At 34.5% G+C, this 25878-nt stretch overlaps 2 protein-coding genes across 4 annotated transcripts in view; both read left to right on the forward strand.

Annotated features, from left to right (window-relative positions):
• Positions 1-12191, forward strand: part of LOC116550956 (rRNA 2'-O-methyltransferase fibrillarin-like) — a 58363-nt gene extending 46172 nt beyond the window's left edge. The window contains exons 4-5 of one of the 3 annotated variants that reach the window (XR_004268635.1): positions 4423-4545; positions 11416-12191. Coding sequence is in view for 2 of the 3 variants with exons in the window: in XM_032277165.1 (XP_032133056.1) it covers positions 4423-4438 (16 nt within the window). In the remaining variant the exon portion in view is untranslated. Of the gene's footprint in view, positions 1-4422; positions 7435-11415 lie in introns of those variants that run through there. The other 2 variants (XM_032277165.1, XM_032277166.1) reach the window with 2 other exon arrangements.
• A 137-nt stretch (positions 12192-12328) lies between these two features.
• NRIP1 (nuclear receptor interacting protein 1) overlaps positions 12329-25878 on the forward strand; it is a 45566-nt gene continuing 32016 nt past the window's right edge. The window contains exon 1 of the mRNA XM_032277163.1: positions 12329-15979. The gene's annotated coding sequence lies outside the window, so the exon portion shown is untranslated. The remainder of the gene's footprint in view (positions 15980-25878) is intronic.

Here is a 25878-nt window from a genome sequence, read left to right on the forward strand (position 1 = left end):
TTCGCTGCACTGAGTAGATATGAGATATCATTGTCTTCTTCAGATCTTCGGTGGGGAAAGCATTCAGTCTTTCACCATTATTATGATATTAGTTGTATATTAGTTGTAGGCAGTCACGTTAGAAAGGAAAGATTGTTTCAAAACTGAAACACTTAATGTATATTATTAATAGAGTAAAAGACTAAAGCGCACATGATTATCTCAATCCATACAGAGAAATCATTTGACAAAATCCAACACATCAGTGATAAAAGCAAACAAACAAAACTCAAAAACTGTGCATCAAGAGGAGGGAATAGCGGCTATATTATACTATAGTTATATAGTAATTAATAGTGGAAGACGGATGTTTTTTTCCTTTGTAAAATCTGGGGACAAAGCGTTAACGTCTGCCCTCACCACTTCTATTTAACTCTGAACTGGAAGTTCTAGCCATATTGTTTCTCATTGTAGTGTTTATGCAATGTATTTTGGAGCATGTGGAAGTATTAAGGGAAAATAACCCCAACTCCTTTTCCTATCATCTAGAATTATCACTGTTAGCATTGTGTTCTCCTTCCCCTCAGTGTGGTGTGTATATATGGGTGTGGGATAACACACTAAAAAACAAATTTGAGATCGTATTTTATGCTTATATCTCTGACCTAATGTCTTACCATTTATTTCCTTGCTCATTACTACCTACTTTGGTCATCTCTCAGTTTCTTGCGGAGGCACGTCCTTTGCATATGCTATTTCTTTTATTGGAAATTCTCTCTACTTTATTCTTTGTATGACTAGGACCTTGTCTGCTTAAATGTCATTTTCTCAGGGAAGCTTTTCCTATCCCTTATCACTTTATGTAAAGTAGCTTCCTCTCTACTTCTTCCTTTGTTTAAAATCTTCAATTTTTTTATTTTTTATTTTTTGTTTTCTTCTTGCCTCTTTCCCATGGGAACTGCGTTTGTCATATTCATGCTGTAATTCCAGCACCTAGCATAGTGTCTAGCCTTCTAATATGTTTGGCAATTTGTTCAACTCAGATGAATAGTATCCTGCTTTCTTAGCATTGTATTCTGATAATTTTACCCACAATATTAAATACTCTTTGAAAACATTTGTTTTAATGATTTCATAATATTTCACAATGTAATTATGATGCTATTTAAACATCTTCTTCATTAGACATGCTTTTGTTGTGATTCAAAACACATCTGGCATATTCAGTTTCACTGACTTGGACTGAAGGCTAATTTACCCATTTATTAATATAGGAAAACTTTTAAATATTAATGTTAGAGGAATTTCTTTTGTTGATTTTATTTAAATATTCTTTTAATTTATCTTTTGTGTGGTTATATATTTGTCTCAAAAGGAGTATAATAATGTTTTAGTACAGACCAACCATTAACATAAATAATTTGTAGTTTCCTCATCTACAAACTGAAGATAATAATAATCACCTTATAGGTTTTTTTTTTTTTAAAAAAAAGATTATATCTGTAAAAGGCTTATTGTTATGTCTGAGACATAGTAATTGCTCAGTAAACCATAGTTATCATTACCTGTTAAGTCTCTCGGTTCTGGGAATGTGACAAAATATCAGATACAAATTGTGGGCTTGGAATACTTTTAACTCTTTACATGGAAAATGTGGGTCCATTAACTTCATATGCTAGTACCAAATGTCTTGCATTACCTGAATTCAGACCACTGTAGATGAACAGTAGTAAAGAATAATCAGAATTTATGTTCCAGAGAACTGCCAAGGCCCTGTCTTTTTCCAAAATAATGGGATTTGAATTCTGCCTCAGCCTCTTATTAGCTTTGTGACTTGCGGTAATTTAAATTCAGTTTCCTCATCTACAAACTGGAGATAATAATCACCTTAATAGAGTTTTTTTAAAAGATTACATCTGTAAAAGGCTTATTGTTATGTTTGAGACAGTAATTGCTCAGTAAACCATAGTTATCATTACCTGTTAAGTCTCTCAGTTCTGGGAGTGTTGGTAAGGGTAGGAGCTATAAGGATTCCTTATGTGTCATCAGCAGATAATGGCCAGCTCATTAATAATGTTTCTCTAAGTTGGGCACAGTCGTGCACACCTGTACTTCCAGCTACTTGGGAAGCTGAGTTGGGAGAATCAACTAATAATAATAATGTTTCTCTAAAGATATTTTCTTTTATCCTTTTCAGGAGTGGGTAGTTTTCTTTATAAAATATGCCAGCTTGTAGGGTTTCTTATCTATATACCTATACCAAAAAAAGATTTAGCCCACCAGTTCATATTTTAAAGTTCCACTAGTAAGTTAGATTCTTTGACTTCAATTCATAGATTACTGTTTGCAGCATTTTTAAATATAGTTATGATTACTTTCTTGTTCCAGCTTTAAAGTAAAAGGTTATAATCTTTTGTTAAGAAGGAAAAAAGGTAATTGATAATTAAACAATTAAATTCTACTGGAATTTCAGTGAGTTAGTAGATAATGTTGACAAGAGGAAGTTGGGCTTTCCTTGAGTATTGCTTCAGAGAGTGGGGATTGGAGACTTCAGAAATTCCCAAGGTCCCTGCTGCATTCTAATAGGAGTACTAATGTAATTGCAAATATGGTTATTGTTAAATTGACCTGTGAATCACTTCCTTCTAGGTAGACATAAAGAGGGCAAGTGATTCTTTCCTACTCTTCCTAGAATTGAGTGAGTCCAAGATCTATAATTTGGGGCATATGACTTAACCAGTCATGCTCAGTATCTGTTGCTCCTGTATAAAATGGAATCTCTGGTCATTTCACTGAGTTGTGAAAATCAAACACAGTCATGTCCATGAAAGCGTTTTATAACTGGTAAAGCATCACTCACTCAATTATGCTCCCATTCATGTGTCAGCCTGGCTCTTTCTCATAGCTACTTGGTAGGGTGTTGCTGGTGGCCTTGTGATAGCCCAGAATTACATCTGTAATGTTCACTGCCTCTTAGGAGTTTTATAGTTTTATTAGGGAGTGGACAGTTTTAGTTTTTTCCTACTAATATGATTAATTTGTGTTGTTTATTAGAAAAGTAATATGTACGTGTTTACTGTAGAGAAATTAGAAAATAAATATCAGCAAAAATAATAATTACCTCTAAATGCAGAAATACTGCATTTACTTTTGTTTAAAACAAAAATTCAATTAAGCTGAAATGTTTCCCGTTTTTATCACTTAATATAGTATATAATTTCATATAATTTAATTTTCTTGTATAATATTTTAATGACTACATAATATTCCATGATGTAATATGCTATAGTTTATGTAACTATTTCCTGTTTTTTATTTTGACATTTTATGGCTATATACAATGCAGTGCACAATATAATAATATGTATTTTGAACATCCTATGGCTAAATATTTATACCTGTCCTCCATGATTTTTTAAAAATTAGGATAAATCTTACACGTGGAATTGCTGCATCAAGGGACATATAACATGTTAAAGCATTTAATTTTTGTTACAGTTTTATCGAGGTATAATTGATCAATAATAAACTGTACATATTTAAGATATAGTTTGACAAGTTTTGACATATGCGTACACCTGTGAAACCATCATTACAATTAAGATAAAGGTTCTTTGAAGCCCTACCCTTTGGCATCCTTCATCCCCAGGCAGCCCCACTGACCTGTTTTCTTTAATGATAGCTGAATGTGCATTTTCTAGAATTTTATCCAAATGGAATCATACAAAATATGTTTCTTTTTTATCTGGATCCTTGCACTCGGTAATTATTTTGAAATTCATCCATATTTATTTTACATATATGTGTGTGTATTCTGTTTGTTACTGAGTAGTAAAATTATATGATATGGATATACCATATAATTCATTCACCCATTGATGGGCATTTCAGTTGTTTCCAGTTTTTGACTTTTAAAAATAAATCTTCTTTGGACATTGTTGTGTAAATCTTCTTATGGATATAGGGCATTTGATATTTCTTACCAATTTTTTTGCTGCAAAGATTACATACTTGGTATTTTGAAACTGAAAAAGTTTCATATAAGAAAATCTAGAGCCACTCTTTTTTTTTTTTTTTTTTTTTTTTTTTAGAAATACATCTTTAGGAGGATTTATAATTTTTGGATGTAAATTAATGTAGCACAGCACACTAAGAAATTTGAAATTAGTGAAGTTTAATAAACCCATTCTAGCAACTATAAGCCTTTTTTATGGCTTATTTTGTTGAAGCAGCTACTTTTATTGATTATTATCTGGAAAGCAAAGACCTGTTACGTTCCGTTAACGAACCAGCATTCATGAACAATTGATATTTTTCTGGCAAATCACTACTTTTGCATTGAATTTGAACAAGAAAATGAGTGGGATAAGTTGAACTTCATCAAAACATATTCCAGAATCTGGTTTGGAATAGATACCAAACTATCTTTTCCCTCTTGTTAAGATGCACACTTGACTGAAGGAGGACGGGGAATCTGAAGACTCCAGATGACCTCAAAGCTACTTTTCAACAGCCTTCTCAGTTTCCTTTCTCAGAAAGCAGAGGCTTAAAGCCTGGAGACAGATGGTGAGAATTTTTTTTCCTGAGTTCTTAAGGCTTAATCATTATGACTTTAATATATTTCAGACAATTATTTCTCAGTTATAAATTAGCTTATAATTCGAAATGTTATATGCTTCATCTGTGCAAGTTATTTCGTCAGGCAGTATGGTTTAAAAAATGAGTAAGATACAACCCTTCCTTTAAGGAACTTATATGGAAAGGATAAATGTAAATAAATAAATGTAATCTAATAATAAAAGAGGTAAATCATGTAAAAGAAATGTAGAAAAATATTCTTGAGAATTCAATGTGTATATTACTTCTGGAGAGAGGAATTGGGAAGCTTGAAAGAAGAAAAAGCATTTTTGTTGATAATACTTAATTTGTTTTTATCAAAAACCAGAGAAAATCGACAGTTAATATAAAGCCTGAAATAGCAATCCCTGATTTCAGATAAAAAGTTAATTACCGTTTTGAGGAAGGATAGAAGCATGTTTGATTATTGTGCGTTTATTATAGTATAGGCCAGTGATTACTTTTAGAATTATGTAAAATTCCTCTTACAAAGGAAAGAGCATTATTAGCATTTCTGAGAAATGATAAAGTAATTGGATTAAATTAACACAAGTAGGTGGGCAGAGCAACAAAGGAGACGATGAGTGAGTGGTTAATTCTACTTGGATTAACACTCCTGTTTTCTAGTAAAGCTACAACCTAAATGAATTCCTCATGTCTTAAGCTCTTGGACCTTATGCTGCTGATTTCTGGGCAGTAGGAATCAAAGGGAACTAGGTAAAGGCATCATGATTGATTATGGTGCTCATAATCATTTGTGAATAGTTCAGTTTCGTCTAGCTAACTGAAAAACTCTGGTCACAGAGAGAGAGCAGATACAGCATGCTAAAATTCACCGTGTTTTAACTGACCACAGTGTTTCAAAAAGGGAATGGCAGCTCTGAGCCAAATTTGCCCTTTACCTGTAGGCATCCACAAAGATGATCCTAACTGCTTTTCCTTCACTATCCTGATAATGTTCAGAAAACCTAGTAATGAAGTTATTTTAATCACCTACTTACATGCTTAATTTTTCTTGTAATTTTATCAAGAAAATCTTTAAAACATTAATTTTTAAAAGACTGCATAAAATGACTAATAATTATTTGGTTGCAAGTCACTTTTCATATATTCATATATTTTTCACCTCTAAATTAAAATTTAAAATCAACTTGGCAATTATTTGTAAATACTAAAAGTGTTTTTATTCAGATATAATTAGGTGCTAATCACTGGTTGGTAGTCTGAAATCTGCTTCTATATTTGATGAAACAGTTGATATTGAACCCCATTTCTGAACTTCTAATTTTGTTAAAGTTAATTTTATAGTCATGCATATTACTGTGACCCCTCCCCCCCCACAAGATATAATTGGTTTGTCGTTGTTCTTAATTTGTCAACACCTTTGTTTTACCTCGTAACCAGAATAGTGTTCACTTACGAGAGTTAGATAAGTAAATTATAGGTAGCCATCTGGTAAATATGCACAGAATGAGTTGTTCATAGAAAATGGTCAAATTTAGATTTTTCTTCCAGATTAAAAAAAAAAAGACATTATAATGTACAGTGAACAACTTTGAAAACTAAAAATTCATAAAAACAAATTATTAGTAGTGATTTTCTGTATTCCTTTCATATATTTAAAAATACTTTTAGATTTTAAAGATGATATGTCAAATGTTTTTTTTCTAAAATGTGTTGTGTTAAATAGGTTTTCATTTTGAATGAACAGTCCTTGGGCAAATAAGCTTGGGAGATGTTGGTCCAAAGTATAGAATGTCTTTTCAGTAAGCCTTTCATTAACCAGTGGACTGTGTCTCCAAAAGAAGGATCTGGTATATTTCTGGAGATGAGTATTTGATGAGTTGAGGATTGTAAACTAATATGTTTTATGAGGTTTTTGCTATAGTTTGTTATACTCTGCAAAACACTCATGTTATATTTTTAAGTATAGTTATATTTTTTTGAATGAAAGCTCAAAGAGAATGGGGAGAAAAGGGATGTAATTAATTGAGTATTGCAAGCTATATAAAGAATGAAGTGTTTAAAAAGGCTTTTAGTGTCTTAGGGCATATTCCCCTTGCTCTTTGTTGGCTTCTTCTTTTGAAAAACATACAGTCATCATATGGAGTAACTAACAAAGTTAATTCATCCTTTATTATGTTTTATAGGACTTCATATACTTTCTCTGCTATTTAGCTCAGTGTATAATATTTGTTAGGTAATTTTGATAAAAATTGCTGATACAAAAACAGGGGCTATCTTGTGTAGAGTCAGCTAAACGACCATAACTCAGTTTAGCTTAAACACTTGAATATGCTAATTTTCCCTCTAATGAAATTGTTGTTATATGTCATGATTTTCCACTGGGAAGAGTTCTAGTTTGATTAAAAATTTGACGACTATTTTAGTAGATGTCTTGAGTTTAAAACTCATGTCAGACATAGAGGTATCTATATAATTTTTTTTTAAAGGCCAGCACTGATGGGTTGGGTTACCAGATTGATAAAGTAGGTGAATTATATACATGGAATGCCTTGCCAACTTCATAAAACATTCCTCAAAGTCATAGTTTTTTGTTTAAGAAATAACTCTTTGTAATATGTGTTTAAACTTTCACATTAGATTTTTAGTAGGAACATGAAACTGGTAAAACCAAGATCAATTTATAATCTAGGTAAGTTGTCTTAGTTGGAATTAATTGCCGTAAATCAATTTGGATTTCTCACTAGTGTTTTCCTGGCCTTGTGGATAACGTCGGTAAGAAAATCTGTATGCTTGGCTCAAGTGAGTCATTGTTAGTTTCCAGCATTGCTTTCATCCACTCTTAATTTCCTTCCTCACAGCCAACCATGTTAGTTCAGAGTCTTATCGTTTCTCATCTGGAGCTCTTGTGCTGGCAAGCCTCTTTACTAACATCCTTGTCCGAGTCTCTCACAACCACCAGCTCTTCCTAAAACTCCAGCTTACTTGTGTTACTTGTCTGATCAAAAATAATGTAATTGCAGTAGCATAATGAGCATGGAAAAGTAATAGACCTTCTTTAATCCTAACTTACTGTTACTATGGGAAATATTAATATAATTAACATATTTTTGGAATTTGTTATCTATAAAGAATTGACTTTTCTTTAAGTGTTTTACTTAATATCTTAATTGATATAACTTATATTCTTTGGGGAGGAGGATCCCTGCTAGACTAAGCCTCCATATCAACTTAGATTTTATAAAATTTCTATATTCTAAGCTTCCCATATCAACTCAGGTTTTTTTCCTCTTCCATGAAGGGTTTCAGATGAAGTAGTCAAAATAATTTTAAAAGTGTTGATCAAACTCTCAATACACTTTCTCTTCTTACACAGACCCTGGTCTTTTTTCACTGTAACTAACTGATGTGAACCTGATAGTCTCCTTGATTCCCTGCTACATTTGCCCTTCAACAATGTGGCCTGCGGTTTGCATATCTGAAAATTGTCCGATTCTAACATCAGAGCTTATGTATTTTATTTAGATAACTAGAATTTCTCCATTCTGGATTAGAGGTATATGAGTAATTTCCAAACCTCATTTGCTTCCTTTTTGCTTTTTTTATTAAAAAAAAAAATGTTTATAGCACAGTCTATGTAAGCTTCTAGCTTGAAGCTTTCTCTCTTGGTATTGCTGCTCCTCCCCACCTGCCATCTTGCAGCCTGTCCTTCAAGCTAGTACCTCTCAAAATGTCTGCAATAAAGACCAATGACTTGTTTGTGCGTTTTGATTTTATTTTTTATTTTTTAGTAACTCACTTTTGTCTTTTTAAAAAGCTTCTGTGACAGATTAGAAGTTTTTTTAAAGACTACAAAATCTAAGTCCACATCTTTCATCAATGAATTTAATTATCTATAACTTTTATAGAACATGCCATCAAATTATTTTGTCATGTTCTATAACAGTTTGTCATTACCGGCGGTTTTTGTTCTTGGAGGTGATTAAAGTTTCTGAAACATACTCTGTGCCACTGTGCTTCCTGGACTGGGCTGGGCTGGGCTGATGGTCCTCCCACTTTCTGAAGAAGACCAAAGCTTCTTTTCCAGGTGGAAAAGCCTTGATTGTCCCCTCTAGTCAGTTCATATGCCAACTCTGTAGAGCACCTTCACTAAATATGGTGTTCCCTGCCTTACCACCTAGTCTTCTCCCCAAAATTGTGTCTTTCAGTGCTTTCTCCGCTTTGCCCATGCCTTCTCCTAAGTAGTATCTCACTATGTTGTTGATTATGTTTTTCCTGATGAGATTGTGAGCCCACTAAGGGCGGCTGTATCACTTAGTTTTCCTTGTAACTTCTTAACAACATAGCAGCTTTTTTATAAATATTTGTTGATTTGTTACTTCTTGTGTGGTAAATTCAGAATAACAGTGATTGCAGAGGTGGAAGATTTTTCATATCCTGCTTAGTCTACTAATCTTTTTAGAAAGATCTTTCTTTTCTTGCCCCATCTGGGTCTTAGGGACATTCTGCACAGAGAACCATATTTATCTGCCATAACTATAGTGGAAATTCTTGAAATTAGAAAGTAGAGGTTGTGTTTGAAGAAAACCAACATTGCACTTTTTAACTATTACTGGCAACAGTTCTCAAACTTTTTGCTTTCAGGACCCCTTTATATTCTTAAATTATCGAGGACCCAAGAGAGCTTTTGTTTATGGGATTCATTTCAACTAATATTTATCATATTAGAAATTTAAACTGAGAAAAAGTTTAAAACAAGAGTTACACAAGGATGCATTCCATGTATGTAGGCTCTGGACAACTCCACTGTACACTTATGAGATAATGATACCAAAAACCAGATAACATTTAGTATTATGAAAATGGTCTTTACCTCATGTGCCTCCTGAATGGGTCATGGGGAGCCCTGGCATCCTTGGACCACCCTTTGAGAACTGCTATATTATGGAAATTCACTTGTCTAATTGCAAACAGAATCTTCTGTATTTTTATTCCAGTAATATTTACCTAGCTTTTGTGTTTGTAGATTAATGTTTTTTTTTTTTAAATAACTGCATGGCATATCATATTACCCACTTTTCTATTAATGTCTAGACCTAGAATGTGCTGGAACTTATTGCCAGTGTTGACTTGGCAGCTGTAAGACAGAGATGCTTACTCAAGGAGAAGTCATTTTATTTGTGGATACTCAGTAAGGTCATTCCTAGTCGTGCCCTGTCAGTAACCCTGGCTTTCAAGTTCTTGTCCTTTTTATGATTTGTGAACCTTCAAATACTTCTCCTGTGGTGATTCTCCTAACTCCAGAAGTTTCAAAGATTTGGTCATTTAAAAAAATAATTTTACAAAATGAAGTTGACGTCTTATTTTGCAGGATTGATTAGGCTTCCCCTCAAGTCTTCCCTTCTCTCCTTTGCGTGACCTTCCCCTCCACTTGCCTCAACCTGATCCCTGATGCTGGCGCTCCTTTTCTGAGAGTACAGTCTGCTCTCTGGCAGATATTTACTTGGCCTTGATGACTCCTGTTCTGTTTTATTCCCTACCCTCTTACCTTGGCTGATACTCTGCTAAATTCTTTCTGAGGTCTTAGCGGGACAGCCAGTCTCTAGAGTATTTGACGACTCCCTTCAAATTACATTGGTACTGGGTCTTCCCGGCGGTTTCTGGGAATGCGTTGTGTACCTTTCAGCTGGATGGGAATACCAAGATGGTTGCTAGTTCCGACACTTGATTTACTGACAGCTTCATATTCTTTTTACTCATAGTCTTTTTATTGTGTGATGAGGTCATGCAAGCTGGAATTTGGGGACTTGATATCATTATGAGTGATCATCCAAAAACATGATGCCGATAGAATGTTGGGGTAGTTTTTATTTTTTAATTCCATGTCCTAAACATAGTCAGCAGTCAGTAAATGTTTGCTGAGTTAATTTTTTTCTCGTTTGTGTTGAATAAAACTCTTAGCTGTAAGAACTACATTATAATTTAAGTCAGACATCTCTCCCCTATAGCCAAGGGAAATACACACCCTCACACTATCCAAAAAGGTACATGTTGCTGTCTTAGTAAGCAAAACCCTTACCTAATACTTAATGTACAAAATTCAGATTTCAAACAGGATCTGATACTGACTCTTTGAAGCACCTTGATAAGAATTACTACTTCCATGAAACTTTGTAGAAATCATTTTTTAGCACAGTGTTTATCAAACCTAGGCTTGAGATAACAGTAATTATTTTTTATCATTTTTATCTTTGATTTAATAAAGTTGCTATGAAATAATACCCTATCTTATAGCACTATTTATGTTAAACAAATTGCTTTCTAAATATTCAAAGCAGCCTTCATTGTTTTCAGAGCTGCCTTTTTCTTCAACTCTCCTGCCTCTGCCTTGTTTTAACCATGGTCATGCACTAACTGATCTATAGTTTCTTCTCCCTTCCAAGCTATCAACAACTCCATAGATTGTTTTTGTTTTTTAATACGCTTTTCATAATACCACTGCTTGTAAGGAAACCCACCAGATAAAGTCCTGCTTCTTGGCATGGCCTAGATTCAAAGTCCTTGGTCCCAGTTGCATTTCCAGCCTAATCTCCAGTTCCATTGGACTACCATGCTTCCTGTGTCACACTCAGCTCTTCCTTGACTTTGAGTGCTATTTCTGGACCCTAGAATGGCTGCCATTCTCTTCTGCTTGGCTAGCCCTTACTCATTTTTTAACCATCACTGACCGCCACCTGCACATGCACATATGAACTAAAAACCTAGTTACATCCTGTCTGTGTTCCTGGAGCACTTTTTACATATTTCGGACATTGCATTTAGTACAGTATATACTCTCTCTCTCCTTTGGCACAGAAACTAAGGAAGAAAATCAGCGGCACTGTGCACCCTCGTACGTTGTCTACTCACTAGGTATTATTACTCTGTCCCTTTCCCATACTGTTTAGGAAGGCATATCTGAATCTAAGTGAGTGAAAGTGTGGTTGTTACCCAAGTTACCTTGAATTTATTTAGTCTGATTTTTTTTTAAGGCAATAATTTGCAACCTCTTACACCTTATTAAATTCTGTACTTACGCTAAATACTCTTTAGAACTAATCATGACATACCTCATATCTGATGATGACAAATCAGCATGTTACAGATGGACACACACTGCTTTTAGGATATACTGCATTTTAAGCATTACAGCTGTTTGTTCCAACGAATTATTTATTTCTTGAGAGCCAGGGCTGTTTTATTCATCTTTTTTCTTTTGTTGTTCTAGAGTAATGATTTAAAAACTTTCCTACTCTAACTACTAAATTAAATTTGGAGAGCATTTCCAGGGACTCAAATACCCTCTACTGGCATTAGTACTTTCCCTTTTGGCCATTGCACTGTTGATGCTAAAACATAAAATGTCGTGCTGATTTTTTTATAACAAGACTGAGATTACTTTACCTTGTCTTACTTGTGTCATTTTCACTATTCGAATGATATTTTTTTCCCCCTTAAGAATGTATTCATCGTATTGGGAATAAGAAATTTGGTAAACATGCTGTGATGTAATTTTCGTTACCTGTAATTTTAGTACACTATATGCATTATGCACGAGTTTGTGACTTAACCAACTAAAACCATATATTTTTTTAATGAAAATTCTAGAAATAAATGTTGATGGAAATGTTTTTTAGCCTTAACCTATCACTGTGCTGCAAATCTAAAAGATACAAATAGAGCTTTAAGTTTTACATTCACTACCCTGAAATATAGTCAAGAAAGAATTCGACCTGAATTCTTTAATAAGCACAATGGAAGGGTTGTTTACTTTTGAGAACTAATAGCTGCCCCATTCTTTGTGATTGTCTGCTTACATGATTTGTTATGAAAGAATGCTTCTAGGTAAACCCTGTCTCCAGAATGCTGGTGGTTTGTTCTGTTCTGCTTGGGAAGGGTTAAGAAGAGACAACATCCTGTCAAAGACCTTGTTTTTAATTTTGCTTCTCACACTGGCACAGATCCTGCTAAGAGCAGCCCAGATTAGTTCGGAAAACCTTTGAAGAGATTTAAGATGTCCTTCAGCCAGTTTGAAGGTTTTTGTCTTGCAAATCCAGTACAAGGGCGCCTGCAGGCATCTCGACCCTTGCTGTGCTGCTGATGCAGCTCAAGGTCACAATAACCCGCCCTGTGACATTCAACAACAACAAAAATTATGCGGTAAAACTGCTTCAGCGTTCAGCCAACCAACAACTTCCTTTAGTGAGGAACTGAGGAAGAAGTCTTTTTTACCCCCCTTTTTCTTTTTTGGGGGGCTCTGTGAATTTTTGCTGTAGGAAATAATCCCGGATTTCTGGTGTGTGTGATGACAAGGTCATTTCTTAATTAGAACACATGTAAAGAACAAAGCTAAATGGCTTCAAAACAGCTTTGTAGTTGATGGAGAGGATTTAAATTATTTAAAGAGATAGTCACCCATGTATGATGGAAGCTGAATTCTAAAGGCATTAACTCCTTCATTCCTATCTACTTCTTGTCATTGCTTTGAATTCCTCGTGTCTGACTTTAGAGTTGCATTCTAAACTTAAGAGAAATTATAAATGCCCAATGTTAAAAGGATGAAATGTAATTTATAAATCAGATTCTCAGATAAACTTTTAATGGAGAAGTTTTCTCCCCATGACATCTATCTCCTGGAAACATTATCAAATGGCTTGACTTAGGAACTAGAAATTACACACTTTTCCCCTGGCAACTGTGATTTATTTATAATGCGTTGGAGGTGGGTGAGTAAAGTGCTTCTTTATTGTCTCACCTTATCTCTTCCTCAATTTTATCCATTTGTGATTTAGAAGTCTAGTTGAGCAGTTACCCCTGCCTCTTAGAAATAACAGCACATAATCATTCAAAAAGTAATCTTAGTTAAAAACGGACTTTCAAGAAAGTTGTTTCCGAACATACATGACATTTTAAGGCACAATGAAACCATGTCCATGAACACTCAGTAGCCATACTGGATCTGCTCCCCTTCGTGAGGCTTGTTTCCCCATGTTCCTCCTTCGCTGTCTGCGAATGTTAACTACCAAATAAATTAGTTGGACAAAGTCCAAGTGCACTGGCTTTCTGTGCTTGAGACTTAATATGTATCACCTCTGCAGGATTGGAGCAGAACAATCTAAGAGAGTAATTTTGTGCTTGGTATTTTCTTTATGTGTATTATATATAGAAGCACACATGGCCGTTATTTTTTTATCCACAAAGTGACACTGTGTAGAGAAAGTTACCTTCAACTTTATGATATTAGCAAAACCATTTTCTCAGAATTCATACTCAGTTGGTTTTTTGACTGAAGTAGAATCAGGACAAGTACTTTAAAAGATGGGTAGTATTTTAAGTGTGATTATTTAAACTGATATTTGGGAATTTGTGGGCCACACTTAAAAGGATAACATGATGGACAGTGTAAGAACAAGTTCGAATGAACGAGACTTACTAAAGGATTTTTTTCCTTGAGAAACAATTTTTGGGGTCCATGAAATGAAAGGGCATAGATATTAAGATACATATTTTTAGGTATAGGTATTTTAAAGATTTCAGCTTTGCAAAAAGAAAATATTGGGGGGAAAATCTGTATGTGAGGAATGGTTAGTGTGATTCATTGTGTCCTGCCCTTGCCTGGAGTCTGGTGTGCCCTAAATGTCATTTATGACCCAAGCTCACCTGCTAGTAATTTCGAATTTACTGTCCTAATTCATCGATTTGTTATCACTAATTGTTCTTCATTTACTTCTGTGTAGTTTCCAGTACCTAAAGGGTTGAAAGGTTGCTGTAATTGGCACCCGCAGCTGCTCTTTCTTTTGACAGGGGATAATTTTGCAGCCTATGCTTTGTGTGACAGCTGCCTAATTGGGCATTCTCCCCTTGTAGCAAGCCTGCCTCCTCCAGCCTCCCTGCTGACAAATGGTGGTGGATTATAGATGAGGACACGCTGACCCATTCGACCTTGCTGAGACAGCGGGGAGGGGCCTCCTGCTACTTGAGGGAAGCTTTAGGTCATTTAGAGGACAAGGTTATGAGCCAGGTGGAGAAATGACATGATATCACATGACAGTAGCCTGATGACATGGTCAGTGTGTCAAGGACAAATGCATTAGTATCGAATAAACATTATTACAATACTTTATTGAGTCCCTAGTATTTCTTAATTGTTCTTACTGAATTTTTTTTTAAGAAACCGAAAAAGTGCAAAATAAGACACATGTATCTTAGCAGTGTTAAAGCAATTGTATACATGAAGATAGAACTGGCTTAGGATGCCTCCTAATAAGTTTCTTTAGTTATTTAGAGTATTTTGTTCTTAATTATTGCTTAGTTTGCAGTCTCTTAACTATCAATACTTTTCAATAGTTATTTGAAAATTAAAGCAGGCAAATTAAAATGTGGCAATATGTGTTGTTAAAAAATATTTAACAACTTCTGTCATTCCCCTACTCAATGATTGACATACCTTTTCATATTTTGGATAAAAGAAAAATAAGCCAAGTGAAAATGTCTAATTGAAAAGAACATCAAAACTCTAGATTTATAAGATCAACTATACCACTGTGATTATAAAGTGTTAAAGGTGCTTTTTAAATAATTTTTGAGACTTGAAAATATTTTTCAAATAGCTTGGGATTATACATAATGTAAAAACTTCAAGATACATGAAAATCTTTTGGATGTCTTATTACTGGCAATGCATATGCTTTTCTTGAGAAAGTAGACTTGAACTATTAAAATATATTTTAAAGTGTAAACTCTTAAGAATCCATGCTGAGTCTATTAACCCTATATTAATACCTGAAATGATAAATTCATGTAAAAAAATAGTACAATTAAGAAAAATGCCTAGTTTTAAAATCGGCAGACAGTTGAATACAAAGAGGACTGATCATGGTTCTCATTTCTGGAAAAACAATTGTTAGGCACTGTTTGGATCTAAGCCCTCAGTTCAACAGGAGGTAATTTTATGCCCCTGAGATAAAAAAAAAATGAGGCATGGTAAAGTGTGATGAATTAGTTCACTGAAGTAGACACATCTGTATTTTCATGGCACGTGTGTATGCACGCTTGTGTGTGTGTGTGTGTGTGTGTGTGTGTGTGTTTAATTTTGACCATGCTGTGCATGTGTTTAGCTGCTCTCAAACCCTGACTCAAGCTTGGTGGAGGTTTAATCCTGTGCCCTTGTACACGTATACTTGATTAGTAGTTGTGGTTATCTCAGCAGAAGACATACCGCCCTCCTCCTTGTATTGGTCAGGACCCGGGCATTGGGGAGTCAAGGCAAAGGAGAAAGAAAAAAGATTTTACATTAGTATTCTATGAAAGCCTTACTGCCTGCAGAACAAATTGATTGCTCCAGTGTACCTGTGCTTGGCACCACTGCTGTGAAAGAAAGGTAGGGCTGTAATCTGTTTTATTGTATTACATATTGTGACACTCCAGGAATATTTAACATGCACTCTTTCTATGGCACGTGCTATAAGTCTAAGTAAAGAAAAAGGAAATAAATGAATGGAGAGTGTGTGACAGCAGTGGGCTACAGCTTTGTTTACTTCAGTCCAAGAGAGTTCATTCGAATAAGATAATTTTGCTGCAAGTGTCACTGGGAACAAAACCTGATTGATAATGAAACCCTTATAAAGTGTTCTCAGACACTAATCTGCTTCCCTGCTTGAAACATGTCAGGCGGAGATGAAATTCAAGCTAATACTGTAAGATTTTAATCATCAGATGGGAGCAGTCATGGAGGTGGTTATGGACATAGTTTAGAAAATTATTTTAAATTATGCTTCAGTACATTATATTCTTATAGGTCCTACATAACATGGTGCAGAGGATAGGGAAGAGATTTTTATTAAAAAAAGAAAAGAGGGGGCCACTATACCACTTTAAACTATATTAAGGGAATTAAGAAATGTATTGTGTACTTTATTCTTTTGCTAGTTTGATTTGCATAAACACCATATGATTCTGTTGTAGAAAAGGCTATGCACATTTCTTATAGTTTTTTCTTTTAATTCTGTGAATGTTATTCAGATAGAGACTTGTGTACAATTTGGGATATTTGGAATTACTTAATAGGAAGGGAGTAAATGCTTTAACATTTCATAAAGTGATTGGAGTTAGACCCCTGGGCATTTTTAGGCATTCTTGACATGTGGTCATAGCTGTACTTTTTAAGTTGCATATACATCTGTACTGTGAGGGGAGAAAAGGAATTTCTCTTGTCCAAGCCTCTTGCCACATGTGAACTGCAGGTGCCCTTATCCCTCCTCTGTCCCCATCCTGGTCCTTCGATTACAGTCAGAACACTTGATTTAGGAGAGAGAGGAAGCAAAATGTCTCATACTAATACACTGATGAAATGAAAGTTGTTTTCTATTGTTTACTCTTGTATTCTTGAAACGAGTGGATAGCTTTACATTTTTTAGATTACATTTCACTTCCGTTTAAATGTGTTAATAACTGTTCTGTGTATAGTAATTATGTGTCCTGAAGACATTCCGATACAGATCTGTATAATCAGAGGCTATAGACTTTGGTCTAGACTGGCTTGCAGATACTTTTATAGAAAATGAGCAAGTGAAGAAGCATTTTTAAGTACCTGTCAATAATAAACATATCACTCTCTGACATAAAACATTGATTAAAATGAACTATTTGAGGTCATGTTATCTATAAAGGGGATGTTTTCAAAGAACTTTTAAACTCCCTCACAAAATTAAGACTATTAAATTTATTTTCAATGGGATATAGCCATCAAAATTATTTATACTGTATTTTTATACACCCAGTTTTTTGAGTTTTTCTCTTATTGAAAAAACATATCAGAAAATGTAAAAACTAAGCTATAGAACAAAAAATTCAAATATTTCATTTTTCAGAATAAAACATGTTCTTGAACTCTTTTTACTTACAGTTTTTAATTTTGTAATTACAAATTTTGAAGATTTTAGAATCTTTCACTTTCTCAAAAGAACCACATGGTATACAAATGGTTAATACTTAGCCAAGTAAGATGGGGAAGTTAAAAGAGGATACCAAGTAGAAAATATTGGTATTTTCCTTCTTTTTCTTTCTTATTTATTTATTTAGGTGGAGTGTAAGAACGTTTTAACAGGAAAGGACTATATTTTGTTTACCAAAGTATCCACAATGCTTACCACTGTACCTGGCTCATAACAACTGCCTAATAAATATTTGTTGAACACATGAGTAAGGAATACTCAATCACCCTCCCTTCCTACCCACCCTGATACATTCCTTTCGTCTCTCTTGGCTATTTATGGTTTCAGTTTGTGCAGAGCTCATGGTAGTGAATTTTTACATCAGTTGCTCTTCTGAAAGTATTCTAGGTATTGAAGGAACAGGAATTCAGTGTTTTAGAACCAGCCTCTGAATTGTGTTTATGGAATTGTTTCCCAGTCAGAGTAGTTCAAGTGACTGAGTCTTAAAGTGTACTGCTTCCAAATGTGTGCTTAGGGTTCTTCTTCACCTCAAAGTGCCTCTATTCTTTTCCCTCATATGCTGATCTACTGTGTTGCTGAATTTTGTTAAGCTGTGAAATATAATTCTTAGAGTTTCATCATGTCAGTTTTGGTGCATTATGCTTATTAACCAATATCAACAAATTATTTTAAACATCCTAGAAAATTACCTGTTAATTTTAGTCAGATATATCTAAGTACATTGAACTATAGAGAAAACAAACATTTGACATGTTGTTATTATTAATTTAAGCCATGAAATGGAAGACATTCATGAGAACAACTTTATGTGGGTAAAACTTCCCTAAGCTCAGTAAATGAGCATGCAGTATTATTGGGTATCCAGTGTTAGCTAGGCGTGGACTGGAGTTCTTGAGTAGTAGGAACCTTAGGAATTAGTATAAAGAGTTCATTTAACTGATGAGAACACTGGGCTTTAGGCAAGTTCCTACTTATCCACTGTTATAAACCTGCTTAGGACCTGAGCCAGGGCTAAAACACAAATCATCTGGCTTTTTAAAAAGTGATTTTTTTTTTTATCAATTCTTTGTTCAGTTTTATGCTTCTGAAATAACAATTATGTTTATATTAGCCAAATTTTATACCTGTAGCCACAGTAAATTTTATAACCAAATAGAACATAAATCAAAGCAAACACACACACACACACACACTCACACACACACAATTGTCAGTTGCCAATTGCTCACTATGGTTGTAGACTCAGTAGACTTTTATGCAAAGAATGGGTAACAACATATTTAGTATTATAAAGAAACATTAAAAATTGAGAAGAAAATTTCACTTAAAATTACAGTGGCCAGGCACAGTGGCTCACCCCTGTAACCCCAGCAGTTTGGGAGGCCGAGGTAGGAGGATTACTTGAGCCAAGGAGTTCAAGACCAGTCTGGGCAGCACAGTAAGACCCTAACTCTACTAAAAATTAAAAAAAATAACCAGCTACTTTGGAGGCTGAGGCAGGAGTATTTCTTGAGCCTAAGAAATCTAGGTTGCGGTGAGCTGTGATTGAATCACTGCACTCCAGCCTGGACAACAGAGCAAGAACCCATCTCTCTCTCTTTCTGAGAGTCCATACTGGAATAAGTTTGTGAATACAGGTGACCCTTAAACAATGTGGGGATTAGGAGTGCCAGCCCCTGCACAGTTAAAAAATTTGCATATGACTTTTGACTTCCTCAAAACTTAACTAATAGCTACTGATGACCAGAAGCCTCACTGATAACATTAAAATGGTTGATCAACATGTATTTTGTATGTTATGTGTATTATATGCTGTATTCTTATAGTAAAATTAGCTAGAGGAAAGAAAATGTTACGAAGAAAATCACAAGAAAGAGAAAATATATTTACTCATCACTAAGTGGAAATAATCATAATAAAGATTTCATCCTCATCATCTTCACATTAAGTAGGCTAAGGAGCTGGTCTTGCTGTCTCAGGATTGTCAGAGGTGGGAGAAAATCTGCTTATAAGTGGACCTACACAGTTCAAGCCAGTGTTCAAGAGTCAACTGTAGCAGAGTCACAAATACATTATATAGTCTGTTGATATTTGATATCTGTGACAGTGTTTTCTTTAATAGGGTAGTCATGGCTTTGCAGAAAAAGGCAGCCAGTTGAGACTCTTGTCATGTGGGGACCACCAAGGGACAATGCTTGCCTCCTTCAGCGATAATTAAATCCTGACTTACCACAATTCAAGAAATATTCTATCAGATTATTCATGGTTAGATTAGACTCCTGAGGGTGGAGCTGAGGTTTGCACATAGGTCCCAGCAGTACATGTCAGATGAATATTCAAGGTAAAGACTGAGAAGATCCATCCAAAAATCACATGCCTAGTTCAAAGTGCTGACAGACTTAGCTATAGGTAAGTCAGGCCTTCATCCACATGGGCTGAGATTCATGACTTGGTTTCATTTTCAAGAGAAATGAACAAGGAACTAGAGACATGGTCAGAAAGCCAGTTGACCAAACACAAAGATACTGGAGAAACTACTAGATGGTAGCAGTGTGGTTTGGAGACGTGGCTGTCTTATGCTCAAAATTAAGTTTATAAGCTTACAAGTCATAGGGATGGTGGCCACACTGTTTCTAACCCTTTCCATCTGATTACTGGAAAACAAATCTCCAGTCCTGATTCTTTAGTTCAGCAGTTGGGCAAAGTTTACAAGCAAATTATTTCACCTCTTTACACCGCAGTTTCCCCATCTGCAAAATGGGGATTATTATAGTATCTTCCTCTTAAGTTATGAGGATAAAATGAGAGGACAAATGTATAATACCTGGAGTATATACAATTTATGTGTGTGTGTGTGTGTATAAATTCAAGGATAATGTAAATAACATATATAATGATTATTTTTGTGGGTTTTTGTATGTCTGTATGTAAGATGGCCATGTCCTTTACTGACGTATTTTTTTTTTTTATCCTGCTGTTAGTAACAGATGACTTGACTAGGTAACCTTAATATGGAATCTGTATCCAACCATTTATTTCTATTTTTTACCTATTGTTTTATTCTCAAATTTTAACCTAGATAATGGACTGTAACTTTAGTCATATTTTTCCCTCTCCCAAAGTAGAATTCTTTGTCACGATCAGTTAAGCGATTTTTATTTGTACTGACTTTATTAAAATATGTATCAAAAACTGTACATAATTGTCAGTGATCACCTTTCCACTTAATAGTGTAAAACGTCTGAAGGAGTCATGAATTTCAGTTTAGAATTATCATAAGTGATTTAGAAAATGAGAGTCAAGAGCAGATAAGGTAAAATTTAATTTGTTTAAATCTCAACTAAACCTTTTATCTTTCTTTAAATATCACTGATAGTTTCCTGGCTTTTTTTTTTCTTATTTTAATCATAACATTTTTTTGGCAATTAAAAGATGTTTTTTTTTTGTAGATCTTTAGGAGACGGGGGCGACTTTATAGGTGTGAATGCCAAGTGAATAGCAATTAACATAATACTTTTCTCAGGAAGACAGGACAAGGAGAAATACTCAAAATGCCTTATGATTTGATTTAAGTAAAATTTTACTTTTTCATTGGGTAGTACTTGTAATTTTTGATCTTTATAAAAGTATCTTACTTGAAAATAAAGATTTTTCAAATGGTTATATCTTATAAGCATGTTTATTTGGTTTATAATTTAAATAATTACGTTTATTTATTTATTTATTTATTTATTGCATGTATATTATGCTCCCAGTTTCTGAATATAGTAGAAATGGTCAGAGAGCAACTAAGAGTAATGACATGCATTTATTATATTTAGCGAAACTTCAGTATCTCAGACATACCCATGGTGAACAGAATAAAAGTGGTCCTTGTTCTCATGGAACAATAGTTAGATTCTAGCCGTGGAAGACAGGAGATAAACAAATATTTTAAAAGCAAGAAAAGCAAACAAAAAACATGGAAGAATGAGAGAAGTTCTAAGACCACTGTAATTTCCTAGGTGCTCTGCTAGGGAATACACGGGGAGACTGTTTGCCTAAAGTCATTGGGAAAGACTTATCTTGGTGATATTTAAGCTGTGTTTGGGGAAGGAGGCAAAGGAGCCAGCCACAAGAAAGCCAGAAAGAACTTTCTCATAAGAGAGAACCACACGCACAGAAGCCCCAAAGACCAGAGAGCACTGTTAGTATTCTATTATCCAAGGAAGTCTGTGTAGCTAAAGCTGTGCTGTCCAATGAAGAAGCTATAAGCCACAAGCCACATGTGGCTTTTCTGAATGGTGGTAGTCTGTAAGTATAAAATACACACCAACTGGGAAGAAGAACTTAGTACTACAAAAGGAATGTAAAGTGTCTTAAAAATTTTAAAGTGATTTCATATTGATACCATGGTATGTTGAGTTAAATAAAATATACTCAAATTAATTTTACCTTTTTTCAACTTCGAAAAAGTATGGCTACTAGAAAATTTAAAATTACATTGATGGCTCCCATTACGTTTCTGTTGGACATCACCTGGCTGGAAGATGATGTGAGATAAGGTTTGCCTGATGTACTGGAGCCAGTTGATGCAGAGTCTTATAAATCATATTAAGGAATTTAGACTTTATTTGTAAATGAAATAGAAAACTATTATGAGTTTTTAGCCAGGAGATTTACCTTTTACAAAGAGCATTGGCTGCAATGTGGAAAATGTGTTGGAGGAGGGCCAGCTAGGAAATGAGTACAGTAACATGCGCACACACACACACACACACACACACACACACACACACACACACACAGCTTAACAGTTATCACAACAGTTGTCAGACAAATTTATGTTAAAAATAGTCTCTTTAATCACCATTGAGTTTCTCAGTCTTGACAGAATTTCCTAGGCTATAGATACAGACAGTGGTTTAGTTTTACATGCATAGGAATTCTTTTACTTCCAAATTTATGAAATATTAAAATTCTTACAAAATTAAATCTCTCATCCTCCCAGAACACTGTAATCTGTGGAAGTTTAACATTACTCTAAAATCACTTACAGCTTTAAAGATTTTGAAGTGTTTTGGCAAACATACATTTTGTAATATTTGGGAGTTCAAGTAATTGGTGATTTATTGGAAGCTACTGACAATCTCAGATCCCCTAGGCCCATATGTACATTTTTCAAAAGGCCTTGCATCCCAAATTTAAGAAACCTCCTAATACAGTCCAGCCTCTAATGCTCTCAGCTATTCTGTGAGGTGTAACTCCTTTCCCTCTTTTGCAAATGAATAAATTGAGACTTAAAGTAATTAAATGTAAGCTGCCAGGGTTAATACTGGCAGCAAATGACTGTCTCTAGGCTAAAACTCAGATCTTTGACATATGTCTCCTGATTTCTGCTTATCTATTTACTTCTTTTATGTAGTATGAATGTGGGTATCTGTCTGCATGAACGTGAGTTACATTTTCCATTTGTTTTATTCGGATCAGAAGCTATGTTTGCAATACCATCATTTAATGTGTATGAAATTAGAATAATTATTACTCTTTGGCCTTTATTGTTACTTATACTACTCAGTGATGGTAAAAGGTTTTGGATTTTTTGTATAGTACTGATTTTTAAAATACAAAGCAAGTGAGTATAGTTTATAGGTTTTTGTTTTTACTTTAGAGGGAAAAATAAAATGTGTTTGCTATAGAATAGTTTCACTTGTGAGTACTTAGTGGATAGCAGACACAATGTTAAGTGCTTTAATTTTTTTAAACCTTGTTAAATATGTAATATTATTCCCAAAATCTCAGAAATGTTGCTGCCTGAACCTAAGATTCAAAGCCCATTCACCTGACTTTAAGGCTGGTATTCTTAGCTTCAGTGTGCTGTCCACTTTTAAGTATATTTGAAACAAAATATCTTCACAGAATCCCTGTTGTATATCATTTGCAGTTGACAGCAGTGTTTTTCACTGTAAGAAGCAAAGTTCATTTGAAATTCCAATGAAAATGTCTTTTTTAAAAAATTATGATTTTAGTGAAATTAAACTTGATCTATGTCATATCACTCAGAAGGTTGATCCTTTTCAGTAAGCTAATAGTTTTATTTCCTCTAGTTAAAGGAAAATAAGAAAAAAAATTAGATAGTGCTCAAGAAATCTCTCTGTATAAAATAAAGATCTTGTGATTTGCCTATAATCCCAGCACTCTGGGAGGCTGAGGTGGCCAGATCATTTGAGGTCAGACATTCGAGACCAGCGTGGCCAACATGGCAAAACCCTGTCTCTACTCAAAATACAAAAATTAGCCAGGTATGATGGTGCATGCCTGTAATCCCAGCTACTTGAGAGGCTAGGGCAGGAGAATCACTTGAACTCAGGAGGTGGAGGTTGCAGTGAGTTGAGATCACGCCACTGCACTCCGGCCTGGGCGATAGAGGAAGACTCAGTCCCCTGCCCCCTCAAAAAAAAATGGAATCTTGGAATTCGCCTTTAATGGATAATTTTATAAACAATAGGATAGAGGAGGAATCAATAGACTTATTGTGACTAAGCAGTGTCATATGATTGAAAGTACCAAGTCATAAAAATATATAAATACATGATCAAACTGTGAATGTCAGAATCTGTCAGGAATTAGAAATGCCAGATATTTAGTATGCGGTATTATGCAGAAAATCGTTTAAGATACTTGAGTATCAAAACATTTTCAAAGTAGTACTACCTAGTTTATTTTCCACTATAGTGCTTGATTTTTGAAAGGATAGATTTTGCCTAATTAATATGAGATTATATAAGAATAATTATATAAATCATGATCATATCTACTACAGATACAAGTAACTCAAAGAAGTAAAAAGCTGAATTAACATTTCTTGAGGACCTCCTGTGTTGGATTGGATGCTGTATATACATTGCCTTTTTTTCTTTTTTTTTTTTGAGATAGGGTCTTGCTCTGTTGCCCAACCCGGAGTATAATGGCATGATCTTGTCTCACTGCAGCCTCAACTTCCTGGGATTAAGCGATCCCCCTGCTTTAGCCTCCCAAGAAGCTGGGGCACAGGTGTGCACCACCACGACCAGCTAATTTTTTTTATTTTTATTTTTGTAGAGACAGGGTCTTGCTGTGTTGTCCAGGCTGACGTTGTCATTTTTAATCTTCACAACTGCTCCATTAAATACAATGTTGTACATATTAAACTGAGGCTCAGACACATTTAACTCCGGGTTATGTAGCAAATGGATGAGCCCCACTGTTACTGTTTAAGGATCATGGTGTCTTTTAGAAATGAATATGGAAGGGATTTTTGTGTAAATGAAGATCTTTCAGAAGGGAACTGTGAAAAATCTGACTCTTACATTTAAATTGTTGAGGTTTACAACTTGTGGATTGGTGTGGTATTTAGTCCTCTGAGTAACCAATATAGTAAAATAGTTTATGAAGTCAAGTACAGAAAGCTTCTGAGCCCTGATTTTTTTTGTCACTACTAGTGTCAATTTTAGTTGGCTATTTGTGATCGTCTTTTATCTCCAGACTCATTACTGATAGCACAAATGTATAACTACATAGCCATGCAAAATACAAGGATTTCCCTTTGCAATTGTAGAAGTTCCTTTGCGAACAACCTTTTTTTGATATCTAAAGAATATTCACAAATATTTTAAGGTTTAACTGTTTTTATCCCTTCTTACTTATAATTTTGCTGAGATTTGACAAGTATCAGCTATCCAATGACCATTTTTTATTATATAGTTAAAAGTAGAGATGCAAGGTAAATTTTTATTTGGTTGTTCTAATATTTAGATTTGAATGTATGTATGTGTATGTCTTAATCTTACCATTTTGTTCTTTCACTTTACTAGGATTCCACTTAACCCTTTTTTTCTGAACATATGGGACAACCACTTATACTTCATAATGTTTATGTTATTGAATAACATATTTGGAAGAAATGTATTGCCAAATTTAGGGACTTTTTAAGTACATTGTAGATGTTTTTAGCATATTGAAAGAATAGTGTTTTCTTCTACTTGTGTCACTTCCTAGAGTATTCCTACGTATACCTATTTTGACGGACTGTGAGAGGGAGGATGTCTTACTTGGTAAATCAGTTTTGCTAACTATTTTGTAGCAAACCCATCTTTATAGTTAGACGTTTTGGGGGCTGAGGGCATAGTTTGAGTTTTTTATTTTAAAAGCTTGAATAGCATTCTTTTATGTAAACAGAACATAGACACGTCACTGTTTTCATCAATATGTTATAAACCACAGAACTCACTTAGACTGAATTGGTAAGTTACATTGTTTAAGTGATATCCTTCTGTGGTTTATTTCACATGTAGACTATGCTGGTGTT

Source organism: Sapajus apella, unplaced genomic scaffold, assembly GCF_009761245.1.
Source record: "Sapajus apella isolate SASKATOON/1434 unplaced genomic scaffold, GSC_monkey_1.0 scaffold8, whole genome shotgun sequence".
In the NCBI taxonomy this organism is placed as follows: domain Eukaryota; kingdom Metazoa; phylum Chordata; class Mammalia; order Primates; family Cebidae; genus Sapajus; species Sapajus apella.